Genomic DNA, 20,881 nt, shown 5'->3' with positions numbered 1-20,881 from the left:
ATATTGTAATTAATTATATGTAATTATATTTCATAGAAATCTGGACAGTTACTTTAAGTATTTAAATGGTATTCATTTTTATTGTCTTAATTTTGCATGGTAGGTAACACTTCAGGTGTGCCTGATTATTTAATTGCTCAAGCCAGATAGAGCAACAATGGTGTTTTCAGATTGTTCTATATCAGGGCTCTCCAACCTTCTTCCTGGAGAGCTACCATGCAGTACGTTTTTTCTCCAATCCTAATCTACCGCACCTGATTCTAATAATGACCTGGTTGATCAGATGAATCAGGTTAGTTACAACTGGGGTTGGAGTGAAAACCTACAGAAGGGTAACTTTCCAGGGACAGGGTTGGAGACTCCCTGTGTAGTGTGTGTCTGTCTGAAAGGCGAGCTTTTGTTTTATCACCTAATACCAATCTATTTTGCGCAATTAAGTATTTCTATTAAGTTGTGTCCTCAGTTTACTTGTATTACATAATTAATGTCCTTATACCCAGATGTATAGTAGCAACTGTTGTCGTCTATGAGATGTAGTGTTTATGTAGAAAATAAATAGTAATGAAACAAACTGTTCTGAGCCAGAACTAACTATATTTTTGTGTTGTAAAAACACTTTGGTCTCGCAGGGTTAAGTGCTTAAGGCAACCGCCGTTCTTGTCACACTAGTATCCAGAAGGGAGGTCCTCTGTCTTAAAGTTAACCTCACACAAGGCAATAAACTAGAAATTCTGCCCTCACCCAAACACCCTAACTTGTCGACTCTGGTACGCCACGCTCTCCATCAGTAGCCTGTTTTTAATTATTTTTCGGTTTCATTTAATCTAGATGGATCGATACATATTGATCATTGCGTGTGTTCTGCGGGTCGTGCGGTGCTACAGCTCCGGAGAGGTGACTGAGGCGTGTGACGATATGGCACCGCAACACTTCGTAACCGCACAGCAGAGCCCTGCACCATTCTCTGTCACCGCTGACCGGTCCAGCTTCAAGGAGGGCGATGAAATCACAGGTGAGAAGTCATGTCATATTTTTCATGCAGTGATCTTGAATACTCCCCACTATAGTTTTTATTAATGTTATGGTTTGGCTGTTGCGGGGTTACTTTTAAAAGTAGATATGGACTGAATCTCTGTTTCCATTTTCTATGGTGATGCAACTGTTTTAATCAACTACACGCTGTGTTAACAGTCTGGCTCCTGGCAGATTCCACTCCATTCATTGGGTTTATGTTACAAGCCAGAGCAGTTAATGGAAGCAGTCCTCTGGGAGTCTTCACTGTAACGGGTGGAGAGGCCCAGCTCCTCACCTGCAACGGACAACCTGTGAGTCTTTTCCCATAGAGATTGTGTAATTGAATTGTCTTCCCACGTGGCCTATAGCCTATTTTGCTGTTATGAGAGCTACAGTATTACATAACATTGAAAGGGTAGTTTTTAGAAAAACATCTTATAGCCCTAAATGTATTTGAGATGTAAGAAACCCTCTATTTACAAAGTGATCAAATATCCTCTTCCTGCTACCCCAAACCCACTAGCCTACATTATGTAGTTTGCTCATGAAATGTGTTTTGGGCCATTTGACCCCAGGAAGGCAATTTTTTATTTAAAAATATTTATTTATATTTTTTGCATCTGATTGGCCTGGAAATTTTCACATAGGAACTTCATTTGGGAGGATGTATTTATTAAAATCTTTTGGGGGGGAAATCATTATGCTTCCTGTAAGACCCTTACATCGGTGAACCATACATGATGCAGCTATCTTGGTGTCATTATACTCCTAATAGTGATCTAAATATGGATTGTCAAGATTCAAATCTTTTTTCACATCGAATAAAATAATCTATGAATCTCAAGTACCATTTTAATATAAATAATTAGATTTTTTTTTTTACCTTCTCTTTAAATTGTTCAAATTTCCAGTGGGCTTTTTTGAAGATGATGCCAGTTTTTTTATAGATTGACATTATAGGTTGTTAACCACAGCCCTTCTTTAAGATCGCACATTCAGCAAATCACTAGCAGAGGGAGTTCCCTTTTAACCAGTGCTTCCATTAACTGTTGGTGGTGCTCATAATTTAGAGGTTGCACCACAAGTCTGAGGTGTGTGTGTGGAGACCAGGTTAAACTCTGAGACCTAGTAGTAGCAGGGACCTTTAAACAATTTTTTAATTAAAAAAATAACTTTAGGCTTTCTGAATTCCAGTAAGCCTAAAACTGAGCTCTTATTCATCCACGCAATTGGATGATCCCGTTACTGTCCCGACCTCTGCTGTGGTTGTCCCATGGAAAGTGTGCTCTCTGTTTTCTTTAGACATGCATCTTTTGGTATATATATTTAATGTTAAATAAATTCATGTTAATGTATTAATGTAAAAAAAATGACACCATGTCTATGTAATGTACGATTCATGGTCTTACAGGAGGCATGTATAGGTCTAAAATGGCCACTTTCATCATGGTTTGAGACAAATGTAAAAATAATATAAAACATCCTTTCTAGAAAGTCTTCTGGTAATTCTCACATAGAAAATCTGCGACACCAGACATTTTTAGGCCTTCCTGGTGTGGAATCACCCTGCTGGGTCGGAATAAAGCTGAACTAAATGTTAATGGATCATTTTGTTCCTGTTCCCAGAAGTCTGCAGTTTCTCACACATCAGCATCACCTAAATTATCCATCCAGGGAACATGGAGGGCCCCCACATCATATGGCTTTAACTCTATCCAATTCAGGTGATTGATCCATCCTGTAGCCCCTGAACCAGAATGTTCAGTACTTATACCCTCACATCTGGTTGCCTGGACACAGATTAAGCCTAGTCCTAGACTAAAAAGCACTTTCAATGGAGAACCACCATGGAACATGATTTTTAGTACAATACTGAGTCTGGGAAAACAGCCCTTGATGCTATTACATTGTTTAACTATTTGTTCTGCCAGTGCATCCTTTGTAATAGATTTCTCCACCTTCTGGGTTGGCGTGACAAGTTATCCAGTCACGTTCAGTGGCACTGCTGCAACACCAGCTAACAGCACATCCATACCCATCACCACGACCACCACCGCCTCATCTACAGCAGTATTTCCATCGCAATCCTCAGTACGTATGGTGATGGATAATAGTATTTGAAACATCTGTCTTAATGTATCACAAGTAACTGACTCTGTGACAATATTGCCATATTAGATTTTCAAACTTGTATATTTCTAAGAACTTACATCAGTTGTCCCAAGTGCTTTACAGTAAGATTGATTTTGTTTGCAACAGTTGTCCATCTCGAGTGCTGGATGTGGCAGCAGTAAGGTCTGTTTCAGGCAACCTCTGAACTGTGACCCCGGGGTCAGCCCAGACTGTTACTTCCTATCTGCTATGACCTCTACCAGGGATACAGCCGTCCATTTGGAAATGACCGGACCTTCAGATGGCTACATCGCCATTGGCTTCTCAGATGACCAGATGATGGTAACGCTCACTGCCTTCAACCTGCCCTCATCTAGCCTGGTACTCCTAATGGTCAAACATGTGTGACATGACAATGCCCATTAGGAGTTGGCAAGACTGGGCTAGCAGATCTGTAACCAGGCTATCCCTTTTTCATTTATATAAAAGTAACTGGACTGAATGTCTCCATTTGAATGAGCAAATTCAAGATGTGACTGTGTTCCTCTCGTCTTCCCATAAGGGAAATGATGATATCTTTATTTGTGGCCGGGACAGTAACGGGATCATCCAATTGCAACATGCCTATTCAACAGGAAGAAGGCGGCCGGACATAGTTCCTCTGGTATTGCACTTCTCTCACGCTCGCTTATTATGACATGAATGGCGTACGTGTTTACATAAAGCTTAATAGGGTTGGGGTCCATTCCAATGATTGGGACTGAAATTTCTGTTTACTTCTTCACTTGACTGAATCTAAATGGAATTGACCACAACCCTGATGCTTAATTAATCCTAAAACAATCGGTATTGATGCAAATGTTTCTTGTTTGTCATTTTGTAGGGAAATGTTTCTGATGTTAAATCCTCAATGAAGGATGACATCATTAGCTGTTCCTTCACGACTAGGAACCCCATCTCAATTCCGCGATCGGTACGGTCCAGTTCCCCCTACTACCTCATGTTTGCTCACGGACCAACCAGTAATGGTAGAGTATGAGGGAAGACGACATGGTTGTATCCCTCTTCCATTTGATTTTCAGATTACTATAACTGATTTGTTATCTAATAAGGAATATGAACTCGTTGGTTCGAACAATGAGTGCTGATTGGCTGAAGGTCGTGGTATATCAGGCTGTATACCACGGGTATGACTATTTTCACTTCTAATTACATTGGTAACCAGTTTATAAGAGCAATAAGGTGCTTTGCGAATATGTCCAATATACCAAGGCTAAGGGCTATCCAAGCCTTGTCGTGCAGAAGACCAGCCTTTAGCCCTGGTACTGTACATTCGGAAAGTATTCAGACCCCTTCCATCACATTTTGTAACGTTACAGCCTAATTCTAAAATGTATTTAATTATTTTTCCTTATCAATCTACACACTAACCCATAACAGATCGAAAACAGGTTTTTAGAAATGTTAGCAAATGTATTAAGTAAAAAACATAAGTATTCAGACCCTTTGCTATGAGACTTGAAATTGAGCTCAGGTGCATCCTGTTTCTATTGCTCATCCTTTATGTTTTTGCAATTTGATTGGAGGCCACCTGTGGTAAATTCAGTTGATTGGACATGATTTGGAAAGCAACACACCTGTCTATATAAGGTCCCACAGTTGACAGTGCATGTTGGTGCAAAACCCAAACCATGAGTTCAAAGGAATTGTCCGTCGAGCTCCTAGACAGGATTGTGTCGAGACACAGATCTGGGGAAGGGTACTAAAAAATGTCTGCAGCACTGAAAGTCCCCAAGAACACAGTGGTTGCCATCATTCTGAAATGGAAGAAGTTTGGAACCACCAAGATTCTTCCTAGAGCTGGCCGCCCGGCCAAACTGAGCAATCGGGGGAGAAGGGCCTTGATCAGGGAGGTGACCAAGATCCCTATGGTCACTCTGACAGAGCTCTAGAGTTCCTCTGTAGAGATGGGAGAACCTTCCAGAAGGACAAACATCTCTGCAGCACTCCACCGATCAGGCCTTTATGGTAGCGTGGCCAGACGGAAGCCACTCTTCAGTAAAAGGCAGATAACAGACCACTTGGAGTTTGCCAAAACGCACCTAAAAGACTCAGGCCATGAGAAACAAGATTCTCTGGTGTGATGGAACTCTTTGGACTGAATGCCAAGTGTCACATTGGGGGGGAGGGGGACAAATTAATACATTTTAGAGTAAGGCTGGAGTCACCTGAGTCAAGGTGTCTGAATACTTTCCTGAAGGCACATGTACCACAACCCCCTAAGGCCTTATTGCTTAATTATAATATTTTGGGCGTGGTACCGATGACATCAGGCCAACATACGACACACATGAATGCTGAACTAAGGTTATCCTATTTCTCTTTTTGGTTGACTTTTACAGGGGAAATTGGGCATCATACAAGCACCTTCCTCAGTGACACTAAGATGGATATTTCAAGACCTCAGGGCATCACCAATGCGATCCAGCCTCCTATTATCAAAGCACATGGTAATTTTACTGTTGTCCTAGTGAGCAGACTTTGCATGCATAACCTCAAACATTATTGTAATATACTGATTATAACTACAGATACTAGTGTATTGATGACTGGTTATCCTGTTGCGCTTCAGGTGCCCTGATGTTGATAGCATGGATGACCACAGGTAGTCTAGGAATGATCACAGCCAGGTATCTCAAAGGTGCGGCCAATGGGAAGGAATGTTGGCACGATGTTTGGTTTCTGGTGAGTTTCTGTTACACTAACATAATGGGTACAGTATAACGGCGTTCGATTGTAATCTCCCGCCTTAGATTGAAATGTCTCCACCCCACTGCGATCGAATTGGTACCTTTTACTATAGCGTGATTGGCTAAGTGTGTCAAGCGGGCTGTCACGTGTGTTTGCGATGCCGAGATCCTGGAACTCCCAGTCGCAGACATCTGAAGCTATATTAAGCCAGCACATTGACATCTATGACATTGGCACGTCGAGATAACGGTTTCTTTGTCTATGGGTCAGGATGTGGGCCCTAGGCATGTGAGGTGTGTCGTAGTTATGAGAATACATCAAAAACAAAGTGTTTGATTATAAAGGCGAGGCACCACACCCTGTTGGGGGGGAAGGATATGATAAAGGAGGCAATTAAGACATGGCTTGTGTGCCATTCAGGAGGTGAATGGGTAAGGCAAGTGTCTTTGAACAGGGTATGGTAGTAGATGGCAGGTTCATCGGTTTGTCAAGAATTGCTACACTGCTGGGTTTTTCACGCTCAACAGTTTCCCGTGTGTATCAAGAATGAGCCACCATCCAGACAACTATGGGAAGCATTGTAGTCAACATGGGCCAGCATCCCTGTGGAACACTTTCGACACTAAGAGTCCATTCCTCGATGAACTGGGGCCGTTCTGAGACAAAAAGCACAACTCCATATTAGAAAGGTGTTCCTAATGTTTGGTATACTTGGTGTAACTTAATCTTTCAATGCAAAATACTAAAGACGTGTACGTGAAGTGCATTTTTTAAAATTAAAATCTTATCTAGAATAAAAATGTTTCCACATCGATATATTCTCAACGTGTACAGAGATTATCTAATATAACCACACTTTGAATGAAGGTGAGAAATTAGTTGAACAGTCCAACTTTCGGGAAAATGGCAGTTAAAGACAACTCTGCCGAGTTTAGCCAATCAATCGCACATAGATATATATTATTTTAAACGATCACCGTCACTACGTAAATATTAGTTTGTAACGTTCTCTATGTAATGGGCTTTTAGATTGTGATTTAATGTAGTGAGCTTTGAAATTATATATGTCAATTTGAATGTGGTTCAAATTCATAACATTGACAGTATGATAAAACAAAAGAGTTTGCATCAAGTTTGATTTTGTTTTCTAATATTAAAGGACCAATGCAAAATGTAATTTCACCCTGTCGTGCATTGCCTTAATTTGGCTTGTTGGAAGACTATTTGCATCACGGGAGGATGGTACATTTCTCATTGGAGTTGATAAAGTTTAAGAACTCCTGGTCTAGATTGTATTAGGTGTAAAGTTCTTAGTACTAAATAATGATGCCACATTATGTCCTCTTGGCTTTTATGTTCATCAGGTACACGTGTTTCTTATGACACTAACTGTTGCTGCCACCATCATTGCCTTCATTTTGTCCTTCTCACATGTTAGAGGCTGGAGTGGGGTATGTAAATCAAACCTTTTTTATTGCGCCTATACAGTTCTTATTAAAACAAACGTCAGTCTTAATAGCCAATTTCTTCTGAATGAAGTTGACTAATGCTGGCTAGCCTACAGTTTACTTACTCAAACAAACCTACTTCATTATGGAAGGCTCAGATAATTGAAATGGTTACGAGACACTTTATGAGGCCAGTGTGTTCATAGGGAGCCCATCCTGTGTTGGGCTGCGTCATGATGATTCTGGCCTTCTTCCAGCCGATCGTTGCCATGTTCCGATGTGGACCTCACCATCGCTGGTAAGGGATCTATAATCATACCTCCTGTATGGGAGTTTGCGTATTTGTAATTGTCTATAAACTGTGCCATATTTTATCAATGTGTTTTTCACAGGCGATTCCTCTTTAATTGGTCGCATGCTGTAAATGCAGTGGCGATAAAAGTTTTAGCTGGTAAGGAATTGTGACCATAATATATTTTTATTTGCGCAGTACAAAGTGTTTATTTTCTCAGTCAGTATTTGTCAGACGTTTGTTGCTCTATGGACATGTTAGTAATTGTTCACATTTTCTTCCAGTGGCGGCCATATTCACTGGGTTATCGTTGATTGACAGCTCTGAGGATAAGTGGCTTCTGAAGGTGATGGGTGGTTTTGTTGGATGGGAGGCAACACTTTACATCCTGCTAGATGTTCACATGCGCTGCAGTGGTGAGCGAAAACAAATATACATTTTCATTTTGTTAAATTCCGGTTAATGTTATCCACAATATTAGGTTGCTCAATATCCCCCCCCCCCCAAAAAAAAATATTACTCTTGGCCTTTGTCTAAAGTTCTGATGAAGGACGATAGGCGAGGCAAAGCTTGAATAAACAAACTAATACCAGCAACAGTAGTGTACAGGTTTCACTTTTCTTTAAAATATTCACAAATTAACTTTTTTTTCTTCTAGATAACGAAGAGGGTGCTTCTGAATCTGTAAGCTGAATCCCACCATTGAATCACATTTTCAATATACTTACTGTATTAGTGATTTGTAAAGTGATACATTCTTAACTATTCTGTTAAGGTGTGATTTTACTTTTCATTTCTCCCCACAGGCATGCAAGGCTTTGTTACTACTGGTCCTGTTTTTCCTAGGAAATATGGCCTTTTTGGTAGCACTACTTGTTGGAATTGCCATGTCATGAAGAGCTGCTGAGCAATGGACAGATTTCTATAATATAGCTCACTTTGACTGTATATTTGAGAATTTTATAACGTTATGCTCTGAGAATCATGCCGAAAATTGTTGTGATACCTTGTTTACACTGGATGATAAAACTGTATTTTAAAATGACTTCAATCATAATGTTTAAATTACATGTATCATTATTAATACTGTCAGTGACTTATAATAAAGTAATTGTTCAAAATGTGTAAACAATGCATTTCCTATTTTTCTTCACCAAAGTTATTGGTTAGGCAACGTCCCTCCAACAAGGTGGATGGCAGTATTGAGTCCAAAGATTCATTGTGGTGGATGTCTTGCTAGCACCAACGATGAAGTCGAACAAAAGCAAACGGATTCGAATACTTTTTTGTTCGAAGCCATTTTGTCAAGGATACGAGGCGTGCGCTGAGGTTGCTTTTGTCCTTTTTATTTGAGCTACTTTGTTAAATAATACTCGTATAAATAGGCACGGCATTACATCGCCGAGATATTTCATCTCCACAAAGTTATCGTCCTAATATCGCATGTCCTCTATTCAGAACCTCCAATCTTTTGGTAAGTTAAAGCGCAAATTCTAGCCAGCTAGAAAGGCTGACGTTAATTGACAGTAGCAAGTAACGTTAGCAAATGTACATTTAGACCATTCTTGACTTGAAGATACAATTTAGCCACGGCTGTTTTGAAAATAAACAGCTTAATGAAATACGATGGCCCGGCTAAATTATTGTAAGCTAGTTGTATAGTTAAAAGCTGGCGCTAACGTTGGCTGGCCAACTTCCCATGGCAACTGCTGAACTGTAAACTACGGTCTGTCATTAATTTACGCGTTAACGTTGGTTAGGGATGTTATCCGTGTTTAAGCTTCTATCATGTTGGGTGTATAAACGGGGCAAGACGACCAGTCACCTAGTGAACGTTGAATCCAAGTTAGCTAACCATCTTAATAGATTACAGTAGCCAGCCAGGACGAGAGCAAGTGGTATTTCTAGGTAAAATATATTTTTAAAAGCTATTAACAGTGCAGAATATTTGACACCCGTCACCGAATTTGGCCTTGCATGAGTAGCTAAATAAACGGGTAGAATTTCCCCCCCCCTTCGCCTTTCAGATCCCTTTGCTGATGCAACCAAGGGTGACGACTTACTCCCGGCAGGGACAGAAGATAAAATCCACATAAGGATACAGCAACGAAACGGACGCAAGACCCTAACCACAGTTCAAGGGATCGCGGCCGATTACGACAAGAAGAAGCTTGTGAAGGCCTTCAAGAAGGTGATGATGCGGTCTAGACGTATTTCAAGTTGTATTTTTTTATGTACAACAATCTTAACTTGCAAGCCCTAGCCTAGTGAAATATTCAACATTAAAGTCTAAGAAAACAAACGAGGAAGCTATATACACTGTCAGTACGAAATGTGCAGAGATACTGGAGTATTGAGGTATGTGTAGGCAGGGATTAGCTTGAGGACTTTTTGTTTACATCCATTTGTAATGATAAGCAACACTCAAAAGTGCATGATGCTGAACCGCTTTGGCCTATGGCTATTACTAAGGTTCAGGTTACTTGGCCACATGCCTCTCTCAACCTCTCCTTGTCTTCTATTATTTAACTGGTCATGTTTTCATGTCTCTAATTGGAATGTTTTACAAAACATATACCCAAGACAGTGTTTGTTTACTATTTCAACTTTTCATGCCAATGTCAGCTAATTTACACAAAGCTAATCATGTGATTTACTGGGGTTGTCTCTGTGCCTGACAGAAATTTGCCTGCAATGGTACTGTGATTGAACACCCTGAGTACGGTGAGGTCATCCAGCTGCAGGGAGACCAGAGAAAAAACATCTGCCAGTTCCTCATGGAGGTAAGCTTCTTTCAGATGTGTGGTTGTTTTACCTACACTTGTTGAATGCACTGATTGTAAGTCTCTCTGGATAAGTAAATGCCTTCAAGTAATCAGATGTTAGATACTTTGCTGCATTTCACACAACTTGGTCGCACACGTAATTTAAGCATAGTCTAAAATGAATACTTAACAGAAAACCAATAGAAAAACCAAACTGTAGTGGAGCATTATCAAAGTTGTGACAATGTTTTGATTCTAAGGTAGAACTTCACCTAGAAAGAATCTGGTAGCCTCTTAAAAAAAAAACTGGGTTCTCAGTGTTGCAGAAACTTAATGCTGGAATCCTTAAAGTGGTAATTCACCCAAATGATAAAATCATTAATTTGGTTTTCTTACCCTGTAAGCAGTCTACGGACAAGGTATGACAGCAATCCAAGATTTGGTTTATTTTCCCTGGCACTGTTTCCACCTGCTAAAGTTTTAGCATTTGTGACACAAATCCCACTCAAGTCATGGGACCGATATTACAATTTTTCGTGTATCATTGTCCAAATCATCTGGAAGTATTAAAAAATTGATTTGTGAAGCTTGGTCATGTATAGATGTTTTTACCATGTTTGAAAAATGCTAATATTGGTCCCATAACATGGGCTTTTTTCCCCACATACTCTTGGCTCTGTAGTCACATCGACTGTAACCTACTGGCTGTTCGTATTGTTAGTGTGACCTGTGGTCTTACTGTTATTGTGTAGCCTAATTTGTTTCTACTCCCCACAGATCGGCATTGTCAGGGAGGAGCAGTTGAAGGTCCACGGATTTTAAAGTAATGCTGTTGCTTCAAGACCAGGACCTCATCAGCTTTTAGACTTTTCCGTTATGTATTGACCAATAAAGTTCAGCCGCATGTCTGATGTAAAACTCTGAGGCAATAAAAACACAATGTCACATTTTTTAAAGTTCATAACACAATCTCGCCTCTTATTCACACCTTATCCTCCCTCTCTGATCTGATTATAGAAACATGTACAATTGTTGAAAATGTAAATTAACTCCCAATGTCCTGTATGTATGCAACATTACCTTCAGCACACCCAAGCATGCAATGTTTGCCCATTGTGGCCGGTAACAGATGGGTATTGGGTCTGACAGGAGTCCAGTGTTGGACTGTAACCTGGCCCATGTTTTTCTTAACATCACTGCCCAGTGAAACATCTGCATGTAAAATGGTGCTGTCAGGAAGCGGTCTTATCAGAGGTACAAAATTCCACTGAGCCACTTCCTGTCATCTATGTAATATCCTAGATTAAAACCGCTGGTTTCAATTTTATCAGACCTTCTGCACAGCTGTAGAGTAATGGATGGATACTCTTGGTCATGTTATTAGTCAGAGCTTGATGTGTTGTCTGCTTTTTCTGGATACCCTGGTTAAACCAGATTAAACGCTGCAGCGTTAACCAGCCTATATTGGGGAGTCTGCAGCAGAACAGAAGGGCCCTAGCTGCACTATTAATTTCTACAAATCCCACACGTAGCTAGAGCCACAGGGTAATCAGATTCTGTGTTCGGTGTACGAACAAGCAAAGGAAAAGTGAGTGACTCGATCGATGCCTCCCTGATGTCTCTTCCATGGACAAACCTAACAAGTGCATTGCGTTCATATTTGGCCAAAAAATTTAATCAGTTTAAACTATTTATGATATTAGGGAGATCATTGTGTTTTTTTGCCTCAAAGAAAATACTTATCTAAACGATCACTCCCAAGATGGAGAACTATGCACAGGTGATCATCTGAATAGGGACCAAGTTGTATGGATTTGGTGATGGGAAGTTAGTGGTTGTGATTGGCGTTTCAAGTCTTTTCAGTGAGCCTGCTTATTTGGCTCTGTTCATCTAAAAGAGCATTTCAATTGGCTTCCAAATGGGTCTTTGTTCAGTAGCACTTAACTACCTCAAACTGAAAAAATGGCTAATCTACAAAGTTGCACAATGTGTGTGGACCTGAAAATGTCTCCTCACTGTTGCTCCTGCAGTGAGGAATTACAATCTTCAGATGATGTTTATATAATTGTCTGGAACTCGAAAAGCAGTAGCAACAGTATGCCAAATGAATGGCTTATTCACTAATGTGATTCGGTTCCCGATATTCACCAAAAAGCTGATCGTTTCCGAACGACCCATCACTTGTTACTTGGTAGTTGTTGAAGACAAATCACTAGCATACTTTGGTACTATTGGAATTGGTCATAGCTTGGAACCAAACTGAAATGTTATGTTTGCCTTTTGTTTTACTTCACAACAGAATGTGAGCAGTTTATTTTGGGTTACCAGGCTACCTTTTTTGGGGGGGTGGGGGTGGATTTTTGATGACTGACGTTCAGGATAAAATCCCAGGGCATTTTATCACCTTTCTCATCTTAATCTCTAGTGCCTAATTTCAATTCCGTCAGTGAAATCACATTATGAAGTTAGTTAGCTTGATGCCAAAGACTCCGGTGAGCTATAGCCAGGCTATGCTGCTTGCAATTTATGGAGAAAGTATGGTCAAGTGTAATTACCGATTGAACGGTCTATCAATTATGCCCTCTTTTTCTTGTCAAACTATAAATGTAACATTTTGGCAACCTATTCCCTGTTAGAATGTGTCATTTTGTTACTACAAACTACAAAGCAATATAATGGGTTTTATTATAGTCATCATGGATCTCAGAGATTTGTTGCTAAATGTTTTTTTTTTGGTAAAAATGCAGTAAGTGCAGTTTGTTTTATGAATATTTGATATGGAAAACCATGCCCTATATATGTAACAAATCCTTCCTTCCTTGCATTTGATATGGAAAACCATGCCCTATATATGTAACAAATCCTTCCTTCCTTGCATGACAAAATGGTCTGTATTTACCTTTTATTCATTTAATTTATCATATCAATGACCCTGAACAGTTTTTAATAGCATATTCTCTATATTAACCTTAATACCATAATACAATCAGGTTACAATCTATGTTTCAATTTCCTCTCATATCTACAATTGACCGTGTGACTTGTTATGAGCATACTGTATATGACCCAATGATAATATCTTCTAATGACAAATGTAATTGCACAATACATTGTTTGAATTTGCCATGTTTGTTTGTCAGCACAGTAGTAACCCAACACGAGTCCTAGGTCAAAGCTCTGTGTTGGAAAACCTTGATAGTGCCTGGGTGAAATTGTCCCTTCTGTTTCTCGTGAATTTCCTTTATTTTTCGGCTTCGGACCAGTGTAACTTCTCACTTAAAATATAGATGTTTCATTTTGGTTCACCTCTGGTTCTGTCATAGTGCGGCAGGGTAGCCTAGTGGTTAGAGTGTTGGACTACCGATAGGTTGTAAGTTCAAGCCCCCGAGCTGACAAGGTACAAATCTGTCGTTCTGCCCCTGAACAGGCAGTTAACCCACTGTTCCTAGGCTGTCATTGAAAATAAGAATTTGTTCTTAACTGACTTGCCTAGTAAAATAAAGGTAAAAAAATAAATAAAAATAGTGTGCATTGGCCTCCATTCTGGAGCTCTAGCCTTTAATCGGGTTACTTCTGGTCTCATCCACAGCCAGTCTCCTGACCGTCCTACAGGGTCAAAACATGCCCATAATCCTCTTAAACAGGCTAGAGGAGGCGTGTGTGGGGGTGGGGGGGGCTGTGGTAGGGAATGACTGCTGCCTGCCAGCCAGACCATAAGAGGAAGAGATTCAGGCTGCACGTGGACAACAACCGCTAACTGTGATGCTGGCTAGACTTCACTCTAGTGCACCTATATGAGATGTTGTTTTGTGCAAATTTGAAGCGGAGGCTTACTTTAAATACAGACAATTCTAAAGGACATTTGGCCACTCCTTTGAAATTTACTACAAGAGAGCATTTATTTTTCCACAAACTCCATCTCCTCATTAACAGACAAGCATAGTTTAGGTTCTTCTCTATACTTTACAACGGGGGTTTTATGTCTACTTTCTGATAACAGAGACACTGGCTCAATGACATATATACCGAGGAACATCCTGAAAGAATATACTTTAACTCTTTTTTTAGGGGTACTCTATCAGAAGACACTCCCCATCAGTAGCTATTTTGGAATTCCATTGTCTCTTAACCACCACCAGCTGTGGTGTCTGTCGACTTGTTGTGCCTGCCAGACAGTTAAGTCAGGGTGAGATTCACTCCTTTCAGTCTGTCTGTGAGTCGTCTCTCTCATCAGATTCGGGGCATCCTGCACAGTGCCTGTGAGAAGAGACTAGTCAGTGAGCTAATAATCGTCATCAGTTGAGTTGTGAGAACGCAGCAGCAGGAACAGACGGTGGAGGGAGTGTTGCCTCGGAGCCTCAGGCAACCCACCGTCCTCCCTGTGACACTCTATTAATTCACCCTAGAAGACGACAGAGAAATGGGCAAAGTTAATGATGGATGTCTTATAGTCCTCACCAGGCACTTGTTCTCTCTCTCTCTTCCATACGTACTATTAATGACAACAACATTTATGTCAGAATGCAAGATGCCTCAATTGAATTTTGCCTTTTTATTGTAAGTAATTAAACTTGCATTTAACAGCAATTATAATTGAGATTGTGTTGAGATATTTCAGACAAAAAGGTGCTGAATACTAATGCATATGCATATATGCATTTGGTAGAGGTGTCAACCACATGTAAAACAACACAATTATTGGGTACTAGATTTGGCAGGCAATAGCATCTAGTGTTTTGTCGGATATTTGCTAGAGGCAAATGCAGATGTTTTTTTTTTTTTTACTTGATTGATTTGAACACTCCCTCCTAATATCACATTCCTTGCCTCCTGAACATTTCACGCATTTCAGTCCATTTCATTGCAGATGCATAAGCCTACACATGATCAGGGTTATCAACAAAAAGTATAATTAATCAAAAGCATGTGCACTGAAAAAGATCAAACCTACGATGATTTGTTTGTGTATTACTACCTCAAAATGTTGTGCCAGACTCTAGAGAAAAAAACAAACATTTGTCAACTCCTGCTGTTAGATGTTCTGTAAATCAGTTTCTCAGGCTAAGTCGTCATGCTCATGCCAACTGTATGTATAGGCTGTGACCACCAGAGAGGGTAAGGGAAAGTTTATGTCACCTCTTTCCTTAGCCTGGATTGGTCCTTTAGTAAGTTGGCATTGTTAACATTACTCTTCATCAACAGATGCCAGAGAGACAGAAGTGAGAAAACAAAAGAAAACAGCCCATACGTTTCTATTTCCTCTTTATTTCATTCCTCTCCTTTCATCCAATATTTCTTTATGTGTTTGGTTATTGCACATCTGTGCATTTATTTTGTAGCCCCTGGGGTTATTCTCTAAAATCTTAAGCCTATACCATCTGTCTGTTCAAGCAATTAGTCTGTGATGCTGTTTATCAGAAGCGTCATCAAATGTGTGTTGCAAATGAGTCCTGTAGCTATTCCACATTATCATCTTTGTAGTAATGCATTTTATTTCACAGACAGACAGTAAAACCACTTAAGCCTAGTGGGCCTTTGATAAAGTTCATATTACCTAAATCCTGCTCCCTTGAGGAGACTACCGGCTCTAGACATCAATATTGTACTTAATACTTTATGCAATCACCAGACTCAGGTGCATATGTAATTGATGCTCCTCACATCTGGAGTGTGGCTGTGTAACCCTGTGATCATAACAGCTGTTCAGGTAACCAACAGAATGCTATCAGGCTGACAAACACTCAGTGTGGATGTGTCAGCTAGTGTTTTGTGCTATATTCTATTGTTTGGACATTATGATGTTTGTTCTATTGTATGCATGGAGTTTTGCTAAACTATAACCTAAGCCATCCATCATTCAGTATTCAGTAAGCCTATTCACTAGTTTGAAGGTAGTGAGATTGTTGACAACTTGGCTAAATCCAATGACGTCAGCCTATAGATGCAAATTCACTGTATGTGCAACATCAAATGGACACCAAAGCTATATTACGTAGCTATATGTACAAGCTAAGAATGTAGCTCCTTACACACACTTAGACCTGTTACTGTGCATGTTCTGTGCCAGGCTGGCTGATTTAAAGTTTATCATTATTTATGGGTATAACTTGCAATGTTGAGAAAGAGAACTCTCAGCAGAACACATCTGGCGCAAATAAATCTCATGGTATTACTGGATACGTGCTGGTTCAGGTTCAGTACCAGTGGTTTGCATTTGGCTCTGAGTCAAACAACTCCTGTCGAGTTGAATTTATTTACTTGTCATGTCTCTTGCTCCCACCAGATGGCGATGTTTAATTGATAAGCATTAGCAGTCAGGGGAATCATTGGGAGGCCATCTCACACATTTTTATTTGTAGGAGACAACTTCCTCTAAAGCATTTTCACCTGTTTATGGATGATGTTGCCTTTTATCATATACGTTTATAGCTTATATTTCCATATGTACCACAAATTAATGATTGAACAAATAAATTATACTTTTTTTACATCATTGATTAAACAGTATTCCCCAAGTGTGTGTGTGTGTGTGTTACAGCACAGAATGGATAATGTGTGTGCGCGTCCACTTGAGGAGCTGTGCCAAGACACATAAAGTGATAGTCAGTAGAGACACAGTGGTAGTGACACTACTGAGGGAGCCAATGCAGGCAAGCAGCCTCTGCAGCTAATAGCACTAAAGATCCCCAATTAAAAGTGGAGACAGGGGACTAGGTGTTTTCATTGGCCCGTGAACACTGCTGCGGTCGCTGCCAGAGAATGGTTGGGTTCGGTTATGTTGCAATATGTTCCTCTGAGCATTCCATTTTAGAGATGAGAAGTAAAGTAGGCCTGTGAAGAATATTTTGTGTGTTTGTACATTAGGCAAACTGACCTATCACTCTCTCTCTCGACAGAAAATGTAGGCTGCCTGAATATGAACTTAGGAAGAAGAAAAACCGTTTGTCATTATTACCTTAGTGCACTTGTTGTGGCAGCTGTGAGGTGTGGTTTTCAGATGTCCCTCCAACGGTGGGAGTTACACAACGTTCAAACACGCAGTATTTTCTCAAACACCTGTCACTGCGGTAGCGGCGCTCAGCGGGGGTCGTTCTACTTCGTGAGCTTTCTTCCTCACACTTCTTGAGTAAGGTCTATATGCTGACAGGAAGCCCACAACAACAACAAAAATAACCGATCAAGTTTTGTTTGAGGATAGTCTTACACAAACTATGTTGAGTCATAATAAACGTCATGTAGGTAAGCCTTCGCCTATCAGAGATTCAGCACCACTGACATCGACGGTGTCAGAATGAAGAACTTCAGCACCACATAACAGTGGACAGCTTCCATCTAAGGCGAAGTCATTCCCCACTGGGAGAATCCCTAAAAATGTACACAACAAAGCCTAACCAAAAGAACAAGAAGCCTGGAAGAAGAAGGCTCCCCCACGAATAGCTTTATTGATATATTGTGAACACCAACTTGTAAATAATACATTACAGCTCAACAAAATACCTCTCTATTTTGGTATTGAACTCCCAGCTACACTTAATGTCTTATACAGTAAAACTCATTAAATGTAGGGAACTAAAACATCTCTGATATGAAGGGGTTTGGGTGGTCAATGGGTTTGTACTTTAGTGGTAAACGTTTCACCCAATGTATTTAAGCTCTGTTCTGCTCTGCCTTCTTTACTGTCATCCAGTCAGCCCCTTCCCTTGGAGCAGTCCAAAAATATTTCAGTTGCTAAAAACAGATTCCATCCCTCCTTTATCGTTCTATCGCTCACCCTCTTTTTTTGGTCTTACACTTCCCCCTCTGTCTTTTTTGGCCCTGTCAAACTTTTAAAAAGTGGACCAAAGTGATTTTAAATAGCATGGTGCATGACTAATGACAGAAACATGTTCGAATCATTGCAGGAGAAGTCCTTGGAAGACAAATGAATTTTCAGCAGAATAATTAACTTAATTAACAAATTTGCATGCATATTCATCAAGCTATTGAAGTCTCTCCAGCCTGGCTTGATGAACACTGCCGTAATAACCATCTAATTTACATTCTGCCATCCGACGCCATTTGTAGACGAAGATGAGACCAAAAAAAAAGTGACGTACTCACACATACTGCACACTTCTCTTAATGGATCATCCACAGCCTCAGACTGATGTATAGATGTTGTAGATATGTATGTCACACATGTTATAGATTCACTAGTGAAATCTATCTTGATGTATAGTGTAATGGGAGATTCATCCAGAGAATGTCTCTGCTACTATCTGGGCCCGCTGTGTGGTGCCTGGTCCTGGGGTGCGGGACAGGAGGCTGTAGCTCCCCTAGTCCCCCTGCCTCAGCTGCTCTCCTGGGTATAATGTTGGCAACGGTCCCTGACTCATGGTTCTCCAGGGCCTCCAGACTGCGGCGGGTAGAGGCTGGCATTCCCCCCCGCCGTCTCTGCAGGGCAATCTTAAAAGGTAGCAAGGTGTGACGGCACAGACTGGCAGCTTGGCACGTGTGGTGCCCGAGGATACCAGGCAGCATTCCTGCAATCAAGCAGCTCCATGGCTGCACCCGCCCCCCACACGTGTGTGTGTGTGTGTGTGTGTGTGTGTGTGTGTGTGTGTGTGTGTGTGTGTGTGTGTGTGTGTGTGTGTGTGTGTGTGTGTGTGTGTGTGTGTGGGTGTGGGTGTGTGTGTGTGTGTGGGGGGGTGTATGTGTATTTATGACTGTATACAAATTACTTCAATGACGTCTACATATGTATTGACATACTGAAGGCCTTTTCTGTGTTTTTGTATTGCCTAATGGTCACACAATACTATATAACTGTGTATGTGCTTGTGAGTGCTTTTGTTTTTGAGCTTGATGTTTGTAAACAAGCACAATACCACACCATAACCATATCTATATGTCTGCTCCTCTCTGACACCCTTAGGCCACCACACACACACACACACACACACACACACACACACACACACACACACACACACACACACACACACACACACACACACACACACACACACACACACACACACCCAGAACCCCTCTTTTTTACTATGATTTCAAAACAAAAAACTTGACGTTTTTGAGGTTGGCACTTTTCCAGGCGATGCGGGAGAGCAAAATGGCATCGGTAGAAAAACTCTCAAAAGCCTCTCAGAAGTTTAGGCCATCATCCCGTTTAGGCTATCCTCCAGAGCTGTGCCACACGGTGCCTGTTTGATGGTGGCACAGACAGGAAAGTTCTGAAGAAAGTCCCAAACCCACTGAGGGAATTTGATTACCTCTATTTATTATCCTCCTTCCTCTGAGTGAGTGATGGAGCCGCTAACCATCTGTCCTCTGTTTCATTTGCATCGTCAACACCTGCCTGCATGTTTATCGCTCACATTTTTTTTTTTTTTTTTTGTAATTTATTTTCTCTTTAAAAAGACCACTTTAATGGAATCAACAACAACAAAAAATGGGTTGAGAGGAGAATGGATTTGTTGCCGGGAGTGATGGGTGGTGTGTGTTTGTTTCATTTCCACAATAATACGACACTGTGTCTTTGGACATGAGGAAATAATTGGAGGAAATGACTTTAAGTTTGTGCCAAAATTAACACAAAAAAACTTTCTCTGACATTGGAGTTAAAGATAAACCTGATATAAACCACATATACACATAGTGAACAAGGAAATCAACCATGGTGCTTTAATTACATTCTGGCATTGTTACCATTGTTGTATAAGAATGATTAGCAATGGCCCAAACATGTAACTCTGTCTGCCGTACACAGTACATTTCATAATTATAACAGAATTCCTTGACATTACATTTTTTAAATAATTGTAAATATTTCTACAGAAGTCCATCCTTTGTTTCCTACGTGAAGGAACCTCAATCCTCTGTCGATTGGTGAACAGTTCACATTCTGTAGACTATGGACTTTAAGATCCTTATTGGTGAACATGTTTAGCCTATTGCAGTCTTTGTGCTCCTGTCTTTCCCAGATGGGTGGTGTCTGGGCCTGCAGAGGCTGTCGGAGGCTCTGCCTCTGTGTGTGTGTGTGTGTGTCTGCCTCTAGTGCCTCTGTCTGTGTCTCCACTGGTGATACATTGACTAGCATGACATTTTGTTGGACCACGACCAAACAACAACCCTATTATTCTTCCTCCCCCCCACCCTCCACTCCTCCACCCATCATGTACAGACTGCGGACCCCTCCACCCTCCCCCTCTTTGTTTCCTCAGGCCTTCCCCACACACACACACACACGCACGCACGCACACACACACACACACAGGCACGCACGCACGCATGCACACACATGCGCAAACACACACCTCCTCCCCTCCCTTATGCCACCATGGTGGGGCAGACAAGGCAGCAGCAGTGAGGCATGTACACCAGTGGAATCCTGGGACAGTAGTGGGTCCCCCAGGAGGGCATGGTATAGTGAAGGAGGGAGATGGCACCATGCCAGAAGGAGAGTACCATGGTCCATCGCAGGCTAGCATCCCCTATAGATG

General features: G+C 40.9%; 2 protein-coding genes across 2 annotated transcripts; both read left to right on the top strand.

The window, feature by feature from the left end:
* The first annotated feature begins 762 nt into the window (after positions 1-762).
* LOC135523167 (putative ferric-chelate reductase 1) lies at positions 763-8,650 on the top strand. Its single transcript, XM_064949891.1, has 15 exons — positions 763-1,012; positions 1,192-1,325; positions 2,641-2,738; positions 2,946-3,084; positions 3,274-3,468; positions 3,689-3,790; positions 4,010-4,154; positions 5,529-5,636; positions 5,759-5,871; positions 7,242-7,328; positions 7,532-7,623; positions 7,718-7,776; positions 7,902-8,033; positions 8,276-8,301; positions 8,424-8,650. The coding sequence occupies exons 1-15, from the start codon at positions 829-831 to the stop codon at positions 8,511-8,513; spliced, it is 1,704 nt and encodes a 567-aa protein (XP_064805963.1). The 5' UTR covers positions 763-828; the 3' UTR covers positions 8,514-8,650.
* Positions 8,651-8,880: 230 nt separating this feature from the next.
* Positions 8,881-13,007, top strand: eif1b (eukaryotic translation initiation factor 1B). The gene is made up of 4 exons (XM_064949161.1): positions 8,881-9,091; positions 9,645-9,808; positions 10,299-10,400; positions 11,160-13,007. Exons 1-4 carry the CDS (start codon positions 9,061-9,063, stop codon positions 11,202-11,204), a joined length of 342 nt encoding a protein of 113 aa, XP_064805233.1. The 5' UTR covers positions 8,881-9,060; the 3' UTR covers positions 11,205-13,007.
* The last annotated feature ends 7,874 nt before the right edge of the window (positions 13,008-20,881 follow it).

This window comes from Oncorhynchus masou, chromosome 30 (genome assembly GCF_036934945.1).
Source record: "Oncorhynchus masou masou isolate Uvic2021 chromosome 30, UVic_Omas_1.1, whole genome shotgun sequence".
Taxonomy (NCBI): Eukaryota; Metazoa; Chordata; class Actinopteri; order Salmoniformes; family Salmonidae; genus Oncorhynchus; species Oncorhynchus masou.
The sequence above is the reverse complement of the archived record's forward strand: the minus strand, read 5'-3'. Positions and strand labels throughout refer to the sequence as shown.

What these genes read in the sequence shown, in the direction of transcription:
- LOC135523167 (XM_064949891.1), top strand. Translation starts at nt 829, where the DNA reads ATGGATCGATACATATTGATCATTGCGTGTGTTCTGCGGGTCGTGCGG. An exon ending in TCTCAGATGACCAGATGATG is followed by an intron (nt 3,469 to 3,688) that starts GTAACGCTCACT and finishes TCTTCCCATAAG; the next exon opens with GGAAATGATGATATCTTTAT. An exon ending in TCACGGACCAACCAGTAATG is followed by an intron (nt 4,155 to 5,528) that starts GTAGAGTATGAG and finishes TGACTTTTACAG; the next exon opens with GGGAAATTGGGCATCATACA.
- eif1b (XM_064949161.1), top strand. Translation starts at nt 9,061, where the DNA reads ATGTCCTCTATTCAGAACCTCCAATCTTTTG. An exon ending in TTGTGAAGGCCTTCAAGAAG is followed by an intron (nt 9,809 to 10,298) that starts GTGATGATGCGG and finishes TGTGCCTGACAG; the next exon opens with AAATTTGCCTGCAATGGTAC. An exon ending in TCTGCCAGTTCCTCATGGAG is followed by an intron (nt 10,401 to 11,159) that starts GTAAGCTTCTTT and finishes TACTCCCCACAG; the next exon opens with ATCGGCATTGTCAGGGAGGA.